Raw genomic sequence first — 19,062 nt, 5'->3', positions numbered from 1 at the left:
AGTAGTCATTAAGTGATGTTAAAACTAAAGAAAGATCAGAATTGGCCATAAATAAATGGAACAATAGTAATTGGTCAATGGTATAACAGGGTGATCCATCTGATGTAAGACACTATTTTTTTTTAGAAAATATGAATATTTTGAAGATTATTTTTTTTGTATACTCTCAATTAAATAATTTATTTTTCTATACTTAGAAATTTTTACCTTCATCTCTTATTCGTAAAACAAGTATGGACCACGTTTTTTCAAATGGGAACATTCTTTTATTCCCATATTTATGTAGACAAACATTTTTTAAAAATGTTAGCGTTTAAATTTTAATTAAACTGTTTATTAATAAATTAGTTTTACAATAATGCAAGTCCTTGGATGATAATCCTCAATAAGGGGAGTTGAAAATTTGATATCATAGTTGAATTCAGAGACATTAAAACATAATATATGTATTTTGATATGGCACATGCCAATTTATACATATTTATACATATTTTGTTTTAAACTACCTTTGTAAATTTTAAAACAATTACCGACCTTATACATAAACATAATAAATGGATAGAATCAGACGTTTTCTTCTTTAAAATTGGTAGATATTAGTTAAGACAAGCTAATTTTCAGACAGTGTTCTGAAATTTAGACCACTCCACCAGACTACTGTCCGGCTTATATGAAATGCGAACATTTTATTTAGTATTGGCCAGTCTACCTAAGGCCATTGCAGTCAAAACCTGGAAGTCAAACTTAACGAGTACCAATACTTTTACTAAAAAATATATAATTAAAAACTTTAAGCCTAGGATACAAACCATATGAATACCAAGTACCGTAATCATGGCCAAACGATCACAAATATTTTAAATGTGAGTAGTGTATTTTTTTTTTTGAAATTTTCTTTAGTACACAGTACAGTAGGTTAAGTTACTAAAATAAGAGAGTGAGATATGAATATACAACAGTCGTGACCATCAGTTAAACCATATATTTAAATTAAATCTAGAGAATCAAACTAGGTGAGTACCACTATGGTGACTCAGAACTTCTGGAAAATATACGATTAAAAAACTTCAGCCTATGACACAAACCAAACAAGTACCAAGTACAGTACTCATGACTGCCAACTAGTTAATCATGACCATACGATCAAAAATATTTTAAATGTGAGTCGTTTATTTATGTTTTTTTTGCAATTTTCTTGAGTACTCAGTATCTTGAGTACTAAGTCGTCCGTCTTGCCTGCATAATATATTTTAATACCAATATCTTCATGAAAAAACAAACAACACACTATTTACATAGTACAATTAAAATAATGACGTCTTTGGTACAATTTTGTAATTATAAAATTATAAAATTATATATTATTAGTAGATAAAGGTAAACCTTTTTCAGTATTATTCAACCATTAAGATAAGATAATAGTATATATTCACCCGCGGTACTCGTATAAAGTTAAGGTCGGTTCGTCTTTCGTTGACGATAGTGATTTTAATAGTTTTGCAACTTTTAGTGTCGCAAAATGTTATTAAAATTTGTCACGTTTTACGCCTTAGTCCAGGGCTTGAACGGATTTAATACGTTTTTACCCAATACTACGGTTCCAAAGTCATATTCTCTATGTATAGCGCCGAATTTTGAAAATGAAGATACCTCGTTCGTTGGTTTAGTACAAATCCTTATCCAAACGAAAAATATCACTTCCGAAGTAGTTTTGCATTCAAAAGATTTAAATATCACGTCAGTTAATGTCACCGAAGTTAGCACAAGACAGAGTGTTGGTCTAAAAGAATTGGTATACAATAAAGACAACGAACAAGCAAAGATTGTGTTATATCAGTCGTTACCAGGAAATCACGAATACATGATAGCTATCAGATTCGATGGTTTACTCAGAAACGATATGACCGGATTTTATAAAAGCTCGTACAACCAATCGCAAACCGGCACAGAAAAGTAAGATTTCAATAAATTATAACTCGAATTTGTGTAACACTAAGTAATATCTGTGATGTTATTTTCAGTTTCTTAGCTGTTACTCAGTTTGAGGCAACATATGCGAGAAGTGCGTTCCCTTGTTACGACGAACCGCACTATAAAGTGCCCTTTAATATTACAGTTGGCGTTTCTGACAAGCAAATTGCATTGTCAAACATGCCACTGTCATATAAAGATCATAAGTAAATATTAATTTTGACTAAAACGATTGTCTTTAGCTTCGATGCGGAGCAGCGATGCTATTGGTTTCACAATAATGTAGGTTTTTTTCTGTATAAACTGTAACTTTTTTAATACTGGATCAATTCCTTCGAGTAGCAACTGTATAAATCATACATTTTATCTAGCTGGTATCTTGAGAGGAAAAAGAGTTGTAAAAGTTTACTTCTTCACAGTTATACTTTTGACATTAATAAAAACGTATTTTATTTGATTTTGACTACTATGACGACGGGCGATTGCTGAACGCGACGGGAGTTGAGCGAAAGAAATTGAGTTTCTGTCAAGATTAAAAATAGATTGTTATTTAGTTGAATAATAACAAATGATTACTATTTTTTTTTTTAAATTAGTGTTCTCTTCATTTTAACGTTTTGCTTTTTAATAAAATCGTTCAACTTTCCTCTTACATATTTTAATACACATTTCAAGAATAAATTATACACAAAAAAAAACATTTATTGTTTACAATATTTTAAATGTTTATTATATATCTAAATTTTAAATTCTTATGACTTAAACTGAACTACATTAAACTGATCGTTAATATATAAAGATAATGGTTTTAGATATGAAGAATTAAATAATCTGAATTTTATTGAATACATTTAAAAGTATTGTGAAATTCTTAATTTTCGAATAGGTTTCTGCGAAGTTATTTTTTTGCACTCAGTTATTGTAGAGAACCATTTACATTCCACAAAAATTATAACAATACAAAAGCCAGTACAGTGGAGGCGGGGCATAGTGGGGACGAAGCATAGGGGGTCAGGGGTATATTAGGGATAGGGAGATCACAGGTTTACTGGAATTATTACACCTGAATGTATTAAAATCACTTTCGAATAAACGCTTTGATGCGAATCAGTAGTTAGTATGTTCAAAGAAATACAGTCCAAACCAAGCACAGTATAAACCAGCACATTAAGAAATTATTAAGGTGCATTTTTTTTCAAATTAACGTCAAACATTTTATTTGAAACTCTCAGTATCCACTATGATCCCACACTTCAATCCCATCATACCATGACCCTAATGACTTCTTTAGTTTGCTAGTATATTTTTTTATAGAATCGCTACGATTTAATTGAAGAGAATCATGTGCTTTTTTTAGAGATGTTTGTGAACTGACGAATGGTGGGAAAAATTTGTCATGGTACCATTTTCAACAGACACCTCCAATGTCCACATACTTAGTAGCGTTCTTTGTCGGAGAAATCGCTAGCTTGAAATCGAGTTCGAAAGTTAATGTGTATACTCGATCTGACTACTTAGAACAAACCCAATATGCCCTAGGTATTGCTCCTAAACTTCTCGAAGCAATGGAATTGTTTACTGGAATTAAATACAAGTTACCAAAATTGGATCTGGTAGCCTTACCTGACCTCGGATTCGGAGCTATGGAAAACTTGGGAATGAATACATTTAGGTAATGCTCTGCGAAGGGCGATTACATAATATTATGTACTCGATGCAGTTGTTTAGAACATATAAGTCATTTATAATACGATGATGTGTATTTTAGGGAAAGATTACTTTTATTTCCCGAAGATTCGACCACCCAGTATAAAGGAGCCGTTACTAAAACAATACAGCATGAGTTGTCGCATCAATGGTTTGGTAATCTGGTCACATGCGACTGGTGGGATTACGTTTGGTTAAACGAAGGTTTTGCAACGTTTTTTGAATACTTCGCTACAGCAACAGTAATATTTTTCAATTTTCATATTCATAAATTAACACTTGAGAATAATATTGAAATTCTATGATAATAAAAAAATAAAAAAATATAACATTCAATTTGAATGGTTTTAGTTTAATCGTTTTTTATTTAGTAATAAAACACTTAATAGAGGATAATTATTTTCAGATGCGCCACATGACTTAAACCAAAAATGTTTTTATCTGAGAATAAACATTTTGTATGAAGTAATTAAAAAAAAAAACAATTTTCATTAATATTTATTACCAAGCTAAATTTTAAACCATTTTTCTAACTTTAATAATCATTGAAATATACCGTCTCTATGTTATACAAAAATAAATTACTTACTTTATCTTTTTTGTCTAGATACAAGCATTATTATAGTTGGCTTAAAATTTATAGGTAGAGCCAGATTGGAACCTGCCAGAATTTTTTGTTGTTGAACAACATCAAACTGCTTTGGAATACGATCAGCTAGCAAGGCATTCGTTATCGACCGACGTGTTCACTCCTGAAGAAATTGATAACAGTTTTGATCGTATTACGTACAATAAAGGAGCCTCGGTGTTAAGAATGTTGTACAGTTATGTTGGAAAAGATGTTTTTAAAGATTCATTGAAGTTGTATTTGACCAAGCATATGTAAATACCATTATATTGCAGTTTACAACTTTTTTTAACTCAGAGTTTATGAACACTAACTTTTTTTTTAAGGGGTGGTTCAGTAAACCCAAAAGGTCTTTGGGATGCATTTGAAGAAACATTGTCTAAACGCAAACAAACATTAGTTAAAGATCAAACTGTGAACGAAGTCATGAGCACGTGGACCGAGCAATCTGGTTATCCGGTAGTAAATGTTGCAAAACATAAAAACGTTACTAAAAACCAATTTGTTATGACACAAGTAACTCGCAATAATATTATTTAATCATGTCATAATACATTGTCAAGTCAAATATCAAAAAAAGATGTTTTGCTTTTTTAGGAGCGGTTTACAGTCGACGGATTCCTTGGAAAATGTTTCACTAAATGGTTTATTGGTGTTACAATAACAAGTGATTTGAAACCAACTTTTGATGATTTAACCGCTGTTTTCTGGTTGTATCCAAAAGATGATTTTTATATTATAAAACTTCCCTTGGAAACTGACAAATGGTTCATTGTCAACCTACAGTCTACTGGTAAAACATTGATACCTAATATTTTAAAAAGCATCAAAATGTAATTTAATAGAGTTTACATTTATATTGTTTTAAATAGGCTTTTATAGAGTAAACTACGAAGAGGAAAATTGGCTGGCGTTAATCGAACAACTAAAAAATGCACCAGATGTTATACACGTTTTGAACAGAGCTCATTTGGTTGATGACTCTTTTAATTTAGCGAGAGCGGGACGATTAAACTACACAGTACCTTTAGAACTTACAAATTATCTGGATAAGGAAAATGATGTCATACCTTGGTATTCAGTGATGAACAGTTTTAATTATATTTTGGATCGAATGAGACGCAGTCCTTTATACTTTGAATTTGAAGTGAGGCGAATAAAATTTATTTAAATAAAATGTTTTTATTTAGAACATAAATCATATCATAGACATTACTATATTTGGTTTTTATGATAAATATCAGCAAGTGTACTCTTAATTATAAAAATCTAAATATTTTGATAATATGAAAAATAATAAATAGTAATAATGATTAATAGCCGTGATTGTTTTAATTGAAAAGAAATATTACATTTTATTTATATGTTATCGTTATTGTCCTTAGAATTACGTTAGTGATAAAGCATTAATCATCTTCACCAAATTAGAACGCCAAGTAAAACAGGAACAAATTAAAAAGTACGCCATCAATGCCAGTTTTAACACATTCAGTGTTTGGGCTTGTAGTTTAAATTTACAGGCTTGCGTATTACCGGCAATCAGGTACTTCCAAGCATGGCAGAAAGGTGAAAAGTAAGTTTATTCTTTTGTTATTAACTATCATTTCTTACTAATATTTTTTAAAAATTTCATAGGATACCGGATGATCAAAAGCACGTCGCTTTTTGCGTAGGTTTGAAGTATCATCCTGATTCGGATACTTGGAATCAAGTTTTTCAAGTTTACTTGAAAACTCAATCTGCTTCAGAACGATATTCGGCACTAAACGCATTAGCGTGCTCACAAAATGTATTTTTATTAATGAAGTAAGTCATAAACATTTAGCATTTAGATAATTAGTTGTGGTAATTTATTGATCAATGAACCATTTGAACCACTATACTTAATTATATCACAATTATATTGTCATAATACAAACATTTTTTATACATCAAGTAAGACAATTTTTCTTTAGCAGTTAGTCGGTTAAAAATTATTGGAACTTGAGTGGGGTATTATATTAACACTATTTACATGACTTGAGGTTACTCCTACTTAGATGTCTTGACTAGTTCGCCAACGTTTTGGAACACGTTTTTAAGAGAGCCGGAAATACAGCAAGAAACTATTGCTTTATAACGGAAACGGAAATCAGTCATGCGGCAGCCGGCCAAGGCGAAGGGGCGTGGCCGTAGAAAACAGCTGGCAGCGGCAAGAGAAAGTGGAGAATGCGGTGAAGGGTATGGTATATAACCTACGCCTACGGAAGCGAATCGGTCAGTCTGCAGGAGAACGCGGTACGAGCAACATCGAACCACAGCCCTGAAGATGGAACGTGTTCCAAAACGTTGGTTAACTAGTCAAGACAACCAAGTGGGAGTAACCTCAAGTCATATAAATAGTGTAAATTAGTCAGTTATTCATCAGGATATCTGGAAATTTTGTTTTTCATGTATATTTGATAAGGATATTTTATTAACTACTTATAACTGGCATACGTCTATATAATATATGCGATATATCTACCTAACAAAGTGTGGTTTTTACAAATGGTTTTTGTATTAATTTATTTTCTATATTTAATTATCCCTTATTGACCGAAGATATTCCAGGTCTTTTAGGGCTGTATTTTACTTATCCTATATTCATTATATAATTTATTAATTTATTATTATTAACATGTAAATAAATATTAATGTTTGCAGTTATGTGGAACTAATTTTGAAAGGACCGAACGGTCCGATACGGCCTCAAGATTACAGAGCTGTTTTTAATTCCCTGTCTTCCAACCAAATGGGCATTAAAACTCTACTATATTTCCTTCGGGATAACTGGGATCGTATACGTAAAGAATTACTTAATGGCGATAGCGTGGCTGAGACAATTTATTCAATATTAGCATCAAAAGTGTCTCTGGATGACGAAATAATACTAGTAAGAATATATATTTTTAAATTATTCAGAATGAAAATAATGCTCTGGAAGCTACAAATTGCCATAAACGAATAGAGTTTAACAAAATATGTACGAACAGATTACATATTTTTTTTAAACAGTACACATAATTGTATTGCCATGTCTTTGGTTAGGTTAGGACATACAGCCAACTAGCAAAATACTTCTAAGTTATAACTACATTATTTGAATTGATTAACTCACAGTGCAAATAAAGCGCTTACTATATGCTACACCAAGTTAGCATGCAATATTAGATCAAATTGATAATTTAATGATCAAAAAGATATTTATTTTACAAATGTGAAAGTAAATTTTTTTTTTTTCATAATGATTGGGTTGTAAGTAACTCTAGCAATAGTAGCCCAACATTTATTTCCTTTTGAAAATTTGTATACAAGTACTACAATTCATTTTAACATTAATTGTGAGTTTATATTTTTCAGCTGAATGAAATAAGATCGAAACCTGGCATTCCAAGTACACTGCAAAAAAGTTTTGATTTTGTATACAAGCAAGTAATTATAAATCAGAAATGGTTTGATACCTACTCCAATGACATAAACGAATTCGTGAAGCTGGATTCTTCAAAAGATGATCCGATTAGTCCCCGTACAAGTGCAGCTAGCCCAATAAATTCTGTTGGATCTCTTAGCACGATCACTTGCCTAACCATCATTCACTTAGTAGTACTATTTATATATTATAATTAATTAAAAGTATAAGTATTTTATGTCAACTATTATTCGCGTGTTGAACTACATGAATTTACACGTAATTATTATTTATCTCTTAAATATTTTTTTTATAATTCGCAGATTTAATTTAATTAATTTATGTTTAGTATAATAAGGTTTTCTTAGCTGTAGTTTTGTACCCAGTAATAAATTCTAAATAAATTAAATTTGAGTAATTGATTTTGAATTCATTCAAGTTGACATATGCCCAAAAGCCTTAAGAGGATGCGTTTTTTCCTTAGAAAAGACAAACCTCTATTTTAAGATTTATAGGCGACTTAAGGGTAGCAAAATTGTATAGGCCGTCATATAAATACTGCATTAGTATATATGTATCTAATTTTTGTATAAATAAATAAAAGTATGGCATTTGGCCATTGCTATTACAAGGTAATCAGTCGGATGTAAGACAATAATTTATTTAGAATATATGAACATTATTTTTTTACCTACACAATTTACTACATTTGGCCAAACTCAGAAATGTTTATCTTTATCCCTCCATCAAAATACACATGTATGAACCTGGTTTTTTCAATTCCATAAATATTTTAATAGAAAGAAAAAGAATGGAAAGAAAAAGGAAAAAGAAAAAGACCTAAATGGGGGTGTAAGATGTATATTTTAATGATTCTCTCAATGTTATGTCTGTCACAAATTGATCAGATTTATTGTGTGGGCCACAGGTGTGAGCTGTACAGTACTTTTGGTATCCAAATCGGCAGTCAAAGCCTGGGAGTTAAACTCGGCAAGTGCCAATATTGTTACTCAAAATCTTAAGCCATACAAATCATATGAGTAACAAGTACGGTACTCATGACCATACAATCAAATCAGAAATATTTTAAACATGAGAAGTGTATTTTTTTTTTTTTAATTTTCTTGAGTACACAATAAACTTATCCGTCTTGATTGCACAATGTATTTTAATAAGAATATCTTCATGAAAAAACAAACTGCGTTCAAACACTATTTACATAGTACACACACATTAATTACGTGTTGGATAAAATTTTGTAATTAAGAATTAAAAAATTATTAATTGATAAAGGCAAACCTTTTTCACTATTATTTATTCATTAAGATAAGATAATATAAATATTATTTACCTGTCGCACACGTGTAATATACATTTTCGGCTGGTTCGTCTTTTATGGACGGTCGTGATTTTAGTCGTGTCACGTCCAAAATGATATTAAAATTTGTTCTTTTTTACGCCTTAGTCCAGAGCTTAAACGGATTTAATTCGTTTCTGCCCACTACTACGGTTCCCAAGTCATATTCTCTATGTATATCACCAAATTTTGAAAAAAAATCCTCGTTCTCCGGTTTGGTAGAATTACTTATTCAAACGAAAACTATGACTTCTGATGTGGTTTTGCACTCAAAAGATTTAAAAATTACGTCACTTAAGGTCACCGACGTGAGCACAAGACAGAGTGTTGGTCTAAAAGAATTGGTATACAATAAAGCCAACGAACAAGCAAAGATTGTGTTGGATCAGTCGTTACCAGCAAATCACGAATACATGATAGCTATCAGATTTGATGGTTTACTCAGAAACGATATGACCGGATTTTATAAAAGCTCGTACAACCAATCGCAAACCGGCGCAGAAAAGTAAGATTTCAATAAATTATAACTCGAATTTGTGTAACACTAAGTAATATCTGTGATGTTATTTTCAGTTTCTTAGCTGTTACTCAGTTTGAGGCAACATATGCGAGAAGTGCGTTCCCTTGTTACGACGAACCGCACTATAAAGTGCCCTTCAATATTACAGTTGGCGTTTCTGACAAGCAAATTGCATTGTCAAACATGCCACTATTGTATAAAGATCAAAAGTAAGTAGAAATATTAACTATGACTAAAACGGCTATTTTTTTAGTTTAGTAGTACATTTTTGTGAATGCATTGAATTCATTTTGTTTTTCAGAGATGATTGTGAATTGGAGTATGGTTGGAGAATATTGTCCTGGTACCATTTTCAGCAGACACCCCCAATATCAACATACTTAGTAGCGTTCTTTATCGGAGAAATCACTAGCTTGAAATCTAGTTCGAAAGTTAATGTGTATACTCGATCTGTCTACTTAGAACAAACCCAATACGCTCTAGATATTTCTCCTAAACTTCTCGAAGCAATGGAAATATTTACCGGAATTGAGTACGAATTACCAAAATTGGATCTGGTAGCCTTACCTGACCTCAGATTCGGAGCTATAGAAAACTTGGGAATGAATACATTTAGGTAATGCTCTGCGCGGTGCGATTACATAATATTATGTACTCGATGCAGTTGTTTAGAACATATAAGTCATTTATAATACGATGATGTGTATTTTAGGGAAAGATTACTTTTATTTCCCGAAGATTCGACCACCCAGTATAAAGGAGCCGTTACTAAAACAATACAGCATGAGTTGTCGCATCAATGGTTTGGTAATCTGGTCACATGCGACTGGTGGGATTACGTTTGGTTAAACGAAGGTTTTGCAACGTTTTTTGAATACTTCGCTACAGCAACAGTAATATTTTTCAATTTTCATATTCATAAATTAACACTTGAGAATAATATTGGAATTCTATGATAATAAAATAAAAAAATATAACATTCAATTTGAATGGTTTTAGTTTAATCGTTTTTTATTTAGTAATAAAACACTTAATAAAGGATAATCATTTTCAGATGCGACACATGACTTAAAGCACAAATTATTTTTATCTTAGAATAAAGATTTTTTATAGTGTTTTCAAAAAAACACTTTTCATTAGTATTTATTACCAAGCTAAATTTATAATTATTTTTCTAACTTTAATAATCTTTGAAATATACCGTTTCTATGTTATACAAAAATAAATTACTTACTTTATCTTTTTTGTCTAGATACAAGCATTATTATAGTTGGCTTAAAATTTATAGGTAGAGCCAGATTGGAACCTGCCAGAATTTTTTGTTGTTGAACAACATCAAACTGCTTTGGAATACGATCAGCTAGCAAGGCATTCGTTATCAAACAACGTATCCACTCTTGAAGAAATTGATAAAAGTTTTAATCGTATTACGTACAATAAAGGAGCCTCGGTGTTAAGAATGTTGTACAGTTATGTTGGAAAAGATGTTTTTAAAGATTCTTTGAAGTTGTATTTGACCAAACATATGTAAGTAACATAAAATTAAATTGAAAACATTTTATAGTTCAGAGTTTATGTAGAATAACTTTTTTTTAAGGGAGGGATCAGTAAAGCCGAATGATCTTTGGGATGCATTTGAAGAAACATTGTCTATACGCAAACAAACATTAGTTAAAGATCAAACTGTGAACGAAGTTATGAGCACGTGGACAGAGCAATCTGGTTATCCAGTCGTAAATATTGTGAAACATAAGAACGGCGTAACTAAAAACCAATATTGTATGACACAGGTAACTCGCGGTAATTAATAAATTGTTATGATAATAAATTGTTATGTCAAATATTATAAAAAGATTTTTTGCCTCTTTAGGACCGGTTTACAGTTGACGAATCCCTTGTAAAATATTCTACTAAATGGTTTATTGGTGTTACAATAACAATTGACTTGAAACCGAATTTTGATCATTTGACCCCTGTTATCTGGTTGAATCCCAAAGATGATTGTCATTTTCTAAAACTTCCCTTGGAATCTGACAAATGGTTCATTGCCAACCTACAGTCTACTGGTAAAACATTGATATCCACTATTTTAAAAAGCATTAAAATGTAACACAAATAATGTTTACATGTATACCGTTTAAAAAAGGGTTTTATAGAGTTAATTATCAAAATGAAAACTGGTTGGCGTTAATCAAACAACTTAAAAATGCACCAGAGGTTATACACGTGTTGAACAGAGCTCAATTGGTTGATGACTCTTTTAATTTAGCAAGAGCGGGACGATTAAACTACACAGTACCTTTAGAACTTACAAATTATCTAGATAAGGAAAATGATGTCATACCTTGGTATTCAGTGATGAACAGTTTTAATTATATTTTGGATCGAATGAGACGCAGTCCTTTATACTTTGAATTTGAAGTGAGGCGAATAAAATTTATTTAAATACAATTTTTTTATTTAGAACATAAATCATATCATAGACATTACTATATTTGGTTTTTATGATAATAATCAGCGACCGTACTCAATATAATTAAATCTAAATATTTTGATAATATGATAAATAATAAATAGTAATAATGATTGTTAGCCGTACTTGTTTTAATTGAATTTCATTTTATTTATATTTTTATCCTTAGAATTACGTTAGTGATAAGGCATTAATAATCTTCACCAAATTAAAACGCCTAGTAACAGAAAAAAAAAATAATAAGTACGCCATCAATGCTAGTTGGAACACATTCTGTGTTTGGGCTTGTAAATTAAATGTAACGACTTGCGTGTTACCGGCAATCAGGTACTTCAATGCATGGCGGAGAGGTAAAAAGTAAGCTTATTCGTTTGTTATTAAACTTATGACTATTGCTTCATATTAGTATTTTAACACAATTGTCGTAGGATACCGGATGATCAAAAAGACGTAGCTTTTTGCGTAGGTTTAAAGTTTCATCCTGAAGCGGATACTTGGAGCGAAGTTTTCCAAGTTTACTTGAATACACAATCCGCTTCTGAACGATATTCGGCACTAAACGCGTTAGCTTGTACACAAAATCAATCTTTATTAAGAAAGTAAGTCATTCATATTCCTATACTATATCAAACTAAATGATTGGCATTTACTCAGTACATATTTAAATTAATATTTCAACAAATTATGAAGCTATGATAATTAAAGGCCTTTAAAAATACCATTTAAACCACTATACCTCAACTATATTATTAATAACATAACAATTTTTTTTATAAATGCCAAGTAACGCAAACTATTCTTCTTCAGCAATTAATCAGTCGTTTATTAAATTTAGTCATAATTAAAATAATCGTTATTTAGGTCTATTATTTGTATTAAAATATGGTTTTGACATCATTGCATTATTCATTATTGTAATTTCCTAGTATTAATCTTATTTTTGTATTTCTGGAAATTTTGTTGACCGTGTAAATTTGGTAAGGTTTTTAATAACTAATTATAACCTGCATACGGCTATAAAATATATGCTAATATCTGCCTAACAAAGTATGGTTATTATTATTGGTTTTTGTATTATTTTATTAATTTATTTTCTACATTAAATTATCCCTTACTGGCCGAAGATATTCCTGGTATTTTAGGGCTATATTTTTGTATTTTACTTATCGTATATTCGTTATACTATTTATTAATTTATTTTTTTTATATAACTAAATAATAATGTTTGCAGTTATGTGGAACTAATTTTGAAAGGACCGAACGGTCTGATACGGCCCCAAGATTACAGAGCTGTATTTATTTCACTGTCTTCCACGTCGTTGGGCATTCAAACTCTTTTATTTTTCCTTCGGGATAACTGGGATCGTATATGTAAAGAATTACCTGATGGTGAAAGCGTGGCTGAGACAATTTATTCAGTATTAGCATCAAAAGTGTCACTGGATAGTGAAATATATATAGTAAGAATATATTTTTTTAATTATTCAAAATGAAAATAATGCTCTGTAAGCTACAAATCGCCATAAACGAATAGAGCTTAGCAACATATGTAAGAACTACGTTCAGATTAAATTTTTTTCTAAATAGTACACATAATTGTATTGTCATGTCGGTTTTTAAGTAATTCCTGCAATAGTGAACCAACTTTCATTTACATTTAAAAATTAAAAAACAAGTACTACCAATACTAATTGTGGGTTTATATTTTTTTTAGATGAACAAAATAAGATCGAAATCGGGCGTCTCAAGTACACTGAAAAAAAATTATGATTCTCTATACAAGCAAGTCGAAATAAATCATAAATGGTTTGATACCTACTCCAATGACATTAACGAATTTGTAAGGCTGAATTCCTCAAAAGATGATCCGATTAGTCCCCGTACAAGTTCAGCTAGCCCAACAAATTCTGTTGGATCTCTTAGCACGATCACTTGCTTTACCATCATTCAAATTATATTTCAACTAATAATCTACTTTAAATAATTAAAAGTATAATATATAATTTGTGTCAACTATTAAACAAGTGTCATTCTATTGTTAAATTACATGATCTTTTTCCACAAATAGTATTTATCTCTTAAACATCTACTATAGAATTCGATGATTTATTTAATTCAAGTTTGTTATGTGTTATAAGGTCTTCATAGTAGTCGTTTAAACTCAGAAAACCCAAATAAATAATGAAATATTATATAATTAATAAAATCTCACTCTTATATTTGTATGTCAGCAACGAGATACTAATATAATGCACTGTTTTCTAATAAACTAATGTAAAATATATTATATATAGAGATAAAATATTATTAAGTATTATAGACTTCCGGACAAACTAATTTGTTTGAGGACCTTGGAAGTGTGAAGATAACAATATGAGAACACCGCTACTCGATATTATCTGGTCTACTTTTTAAATATAAGTCATATTTGTTAAAGGATAACAATAATGTAAATTGTTTAAAGGTCGCGCGTGTTTAGTTATTATTAGTTGTGGCTTGTGTATTGATTTCAAACAAGACAAAATACAACTGACCCCAAGTATGGTATCAATGTATAGAAATCATACTATAATCATAGAAAACCAATACGGTTTCGACATTTAAGTCGCTACTATTTATTCGAATCTGTTTTGGTATTCGAAGCCTGTCTTGAGTGGTTAGTTTCACCGATAACGTTTGACACCGTTCAAGTCACTTGGTTTTATAGTATAGGTAGGTATATACATAAAAAAAAATTGTTTTGTATTTTATGACAGGGATTACCATTTTTTAAACATGTTAATTCCACGCCAAAATCGTTATAAAACAATCGACATTCGTTTGATAAGATAAAAAAACAATACAAGCTACTTACTTGAACTACCTTGCCGGCGTCAGTTACTCGGATCACTATACTGCGTTAACCATGTTGGCCGTTAAATTTATCTTTTTTTTTGCTCTGGCATATAGATCATACGGACTTAACGACCGGTTGTCGCACGTTACCGAACCTGAACATTATGTGTTGACCGTAGCGCCGAATTTTGAAAATGCATCGTTTGCTGGCCGTGTAGACATACTGATCCACGTGAAGACCAGCACGTCGGAGGTGATTTTGAATTCCAAAGATCACAATGTGTCTTCAATCGTTGTCATCGACGACATTAGCCAACAAGAAATCCCAATAGCAAACCACTACCGCCATGAAGCACAAGAGCAATTGACAATCGAACTTAAGTCGACGTTAGTGACCAATAGAAAGTATGCGGTGTCCATACAATTTAGCGGTTTGCTCAACAATGACATGACTGGACTGTACAGGAGTTCCTTCCAAAATAACTCTACTACCGAGTGAGTAACTTAATACAAGTAAATGTTCAAGTTTGATAAAACTTATAAGACGATGGTTATGTCTAAAAAAAACTATTATCACTATTACTTTCTATACTATTAATACAGATACTTTATACCTAATTATGTTCAGATGGGTGGCCGTCACTCAATTCCAACCTGCGTTCGCTAGGACGGCATTCCCGTGCTACGACGAACCCTCCTTTAAAGCTCGTTTCAACATAACCGTGGGCGTTCAAAGTAACCAGACTGCGTTGTCACACATGCCGGAATGGTATAGAACTTATGAGTAAGTATAAAAAGAAGTATATCCGGTATTTGACACGCAATTAACATGATAAAATATTTGTACTCAAGAGAAATGGATATACCGGAAACTGGACATCGCGATTTGATTTGGATACACTTTCAGCAGACACCGCCAATGTCAACTTACCTCGTAGGGTTCGTTGTCGGTGATTTCGTCGTCTCCAGCTCGAATAGTAGCTTTTTTAAAGTGTACAGTCGTGCTGAATATTCGGATCAGATGGACTACGCTTTGAACATAGCCCCGAAGCTACTGGAAGCCCTGGTAAACTTCACCGACGTGGATTTCGAGCTGCCAAAAATTGACATAGTAGCCGTACCGGACATTAACGGGGCGGTGGACAGCTGGGGAATGAACGTCTATCGGTAATGTATTTAGTATTGTTGGAAAAATGCATAACCGTGGCCTGAGAACGTTTGGAAATCATGTGCAGGGAGGATCGAATTTTCATTAGCGATGATTGCACAACAAAAACCGCTAGATCTGTGACTGGGCTAATGCACCACGTGCTATCACACTATTGGTTCGGTAACTTGGTGTCCTGCGCCTGGTGGGATGACTTGTGGCTGAACGAAGGGTTCGCCACGTTTATGGAATATTTCTTAACCGCGACGGTAATAAGGGTTATCGATTAGCAGGTCTTGGACGCGTTGTAGATTTATCGATTATTTTTCAACAGACTGTACCCGACTGGCGACTAGACGAATTTTTCCTGGTCGAACAACACCAAATGGCTTTGGCGTACGATCAAACGCCAAGACATCCGTTGACGGTGAACCTGTCAGTGTTTCAAGACGTTGATATCTTCGATACGATAACCTACAGCAAAGCGGCCACTGTGTTGAAAATGCTACGCGACGTTGTCGGCGAAAAAGTGTTCAAAACGGCTTTGAATATTTATCTAAGTGAAAACCAGTAAGAATGTAAACCATATACTTAAAGCGGCCGTTTGAAAATTAAAAAAAAAAAAACTAATTTCTGCAGATATCGAACAGTGGAGCCCAATAGTCTATGGGACGCTTTTGAGAATGCTTTGTTCGTTGACCAAAGGGAATTTGTCGAAGGCGAAACGGTCAACACCGTCATGGCCACCTGGACCGATCAATGCGGTTATCCTGTCGTACACGTGAAACGAAACATAAGCTCATTTGTCTTGACACAGGTATAGTATAGAGCTTATGGGGTATCAGTTTTCAAGTGTACCTTACCTGACATATAATATGTTACTAGGAAAGGTTTTTAGTGCCAAAAGGCGATGACAATTATATTCCTTCGGAATGTTTTGAATCCCAGGGCGAATGGTATATCCCCTTAACTTACACCACGAATTCAAGTCAAAATTTCACGGACTTGGCACCGGTAAAATGGATGAGACCAACAACAAACGAAACGGCTCTACCGTTTCTAGAGGATTTCGATTGGTATATTTTTAACGTACAGTCTACCGGTAAAATAATCTGACTTTTTACTTACAATATGATAAGTATAATATTTAACTGTTTTCTCCTCCCCCCCCCATTAGGTTTTTATCGAGTGAATTACGAAGACGACAATTGGCTGGCATTGATCAAACAATTACACGATTCACCGGAAGCAATACATGTTTTGAACAGGGCTCAATTGATAGACGACTCGTTTAATTTAGCAAGAGCGGGCAAATTAAATTACTCGGTGCCTTTTGAACTGACAAAATATTTAAAAAACGAAAACGATGTCGTACCGTGGTATTCGGTCATGAACAACTATGATTACATCCTGGACCGCATGAGACGTAGTCACGTATACCCTGATATTAAGGTAACAGCTACATCATGGAAATACTTACTCGAAGTTCGCCTCGATTAACCCGAATAAACATGGAACTCTGTTGACAATTTCATTCTAGAATTATGTCCGGGACTTGTCTGGTATTATTTACAATAAACTAGAAAATCTAGTTCTCAAGCATAATAACGATTACGACATAAATGCCAGTTGGAACGCGTTTTCACTATGGGCTTGTAAACTGGACAATGTGGATTGTAAAATCACCGCATTAAGCTTCTTTCAAAGATGGCAAAATGGCCAACAGTAAGTTTGACTAGTCATATAGATTCTTTTTCTTGACAAATATCTGTCACTATTTCTTTATTCACTCATAGTCCATACGCGCAATCTTTGTGTACATATTACACCTTTGAATCCCAGTACACTAATAATGAAATTTTATTTCTAGAATACCGGCCGATATTAAAGAAGCATCGTTTTGCATTGGAATAAGAACGTCTTGCACCCCGGCCACTTGGGTAGAACTATTTAATTTGTATAAGACATCATCATCCAATGCAGAAAAGCAAGCTTTGCTAACAGCATTAACCTGTACCAGAGATGAACAGTTACTGTACAAGTAATATATCCAACTTACTCTACCCAACATCATAATTTTAAACTATGATTTTGACATTTCCGAAAAAAATATTATAATTGTTAAACTGTTTTTTTTTTAGATACTTGGAAACTTTGTTTAAAAGCGAGGACAATGCGATTCGTCCGCAAGATTATAATACTGTTGTCAATGCGATGGCTTCCACGCCATTAGGTATTAAAGTGCTTTTAAATTATCTTCAGAAAAATGTACACCAATTTTGCAACGAAATAGACAACGGCAAGTATATTGCTACATCTATATTCAAGATACTAGCTTCGAAAGTCGCCCTTGATGATGAAGTCGACAAGGTATGTATTTAATATGATAATATTGGAATGTGTCAAAGCTTGATTAATGAAATGGACTGCTTCGATTTTTTAGATAAGGGAGATTCTGTTATCACCAGGATCTTGTCAAACCTCTGAAGGACACTCAATTTTTCACAAACATATCAATACAATTGACCATAATTTAAACTGGTTCAAGAACTATTCGGATGTTATAAATGAGTATGTGAAACCGGGATCAGCAACAGCTGAGCCACCACCAAGTCCAGCAACAAGCACACCCCAGCCAAAAATCGAAAGTTCTGCTGCGTCCGTTAACTTGTATTTTCCTTCACTACTGACTTCGCTAACGTTAACAATTGTATCGACAGTTTATTTTATTTAAACTTATTTTATTTTTCAATTTTTTTTTAATTTGCTATTTAAGCACTTGCGATTGTTATGCACTACTGTATTATACTTTGTAACGTCTGATTAATGAATTTTTTAAAAACGTTTTAATAAAATATAGAATAGTTATGCGTTATATTATAATATTTATATATTTTTTAAATAAACTAAAGTTTATTTACATTTTATTTTTCTACTTAACGACAGTGTAAAATTGTGATAAAACATATAATTTTTAGATATTAATTCTGTAGA

General features: G+C 32.2%; 3 protein-coding genes across 3 annotated transcripts in view; all 3 read left to right on the top strand.

Annotated features, from left to right (window-relative positions):
* Positions 1-14,086, top strand: part of LOC126840826 (uncharacterized) — a 33,436-nt gene extending 19,350 nt beyond the window's left edge. The window contains exons 22-24 of the mRNA XM_050576787.1: positions 12,515-12,685; positions 13,318-13,546; positions 13,801-14,086. Of these exons, the coding sequence (XP_050432744.1) occupies positions 12,515-12,685; positions 13,318-13,546; positions 13,801-14,070 (670 nt within the window). The 3' untranslated portion in view covers positions 14,071-14,086. The remainder of the gene's footprint in view (positions 1-12,514; positions 12,686-13,317; positions 13,547-13,800) is intronic.
* LOC126841727 (thyrotropin-releasing hormone-degrading ectoenzyme-like) lies at positions 1,437-8,132 on the top strand. Its single transcript, XM_050578344.1, has 12 exons — positions 1,437-1,953; positions 2,022-2,177; positions 3,329-3,643; positions 3,740-3,920; positions 4,322-4,560; positions 4,633-4,822; positions 4,904-5,099; positions 5,179-5,453; positions 5,692-5,879; positions 5,942-6,112; positions 6,992-7,220; positions 7,688-8,132. The coding sequence occupies exons 1-12, from the start codon at positions 1,520-1,522 to the stop codon at positions 7,952-7,954; spliced, it is 2,841 nt and encodes a 946-aa protein (XP_050434301.1). The 5' UTR covers positions 1,437-1,519; the 3' UTR covers positions 7,955-8,132.
* An 855-nt stretch (positions 14,087-14,941) lies between the features above and the next one.
* Positions 14,942-18,906, top strand: LOC126841702 (aminopeptidase N-like). Its single transcript, XM_050578297.1, has 12 exons — positions 14,942-15,416; positions 15,550-15,705; positions 15,774-16,088; positions 16,157-16,337; positions 16,403-16,638; positions 16,708-16,885; positions 16,954-17,170; positions 17,246-17,520; positions 17,609-17,793; positions 17,939-18,109; positions 18,210-18,438; positions 18,512-18,906. The coding sequence occupies exons 1-12, from the start codon at positions 14,992-14,994 to the stop codon at positions 18,800-18,802; spliced, it is 2,859 nt and encodes a 952-aa protein (XP_050434254.1). The 5' UTR covers positions 14,942-14,991; the 3' UTR covers positions 18,803-18,906.
* The last annotated feature ends 156 nt before the right edge of the window (positions 18,907-19,062 follow it).

The sequence above is a fragment of the Adelges cooleyi genome, unplaced genomic scaffold, assembly GCF_023614345.1.
Source record: "Adelges cooleyi isolate 19-005CV unplaced genomic scaffold, UGA_ACOO_1.1 ACOO_flye_CR_arks_rails_tigmint_CR_PRNA_108, whole genome shotgun sequence".
NCBI classification, from domain to species: Eukaryota; Metazoa; Arthropoda; class Insecta; order Hemiptera; family Adelgidae; genus Adelges; species Adelges cooleyi.
Note: the sequence above shows the minus strand (reverse complement) of the source record. Positions and strands in the feature narration are given on the sequence as shown.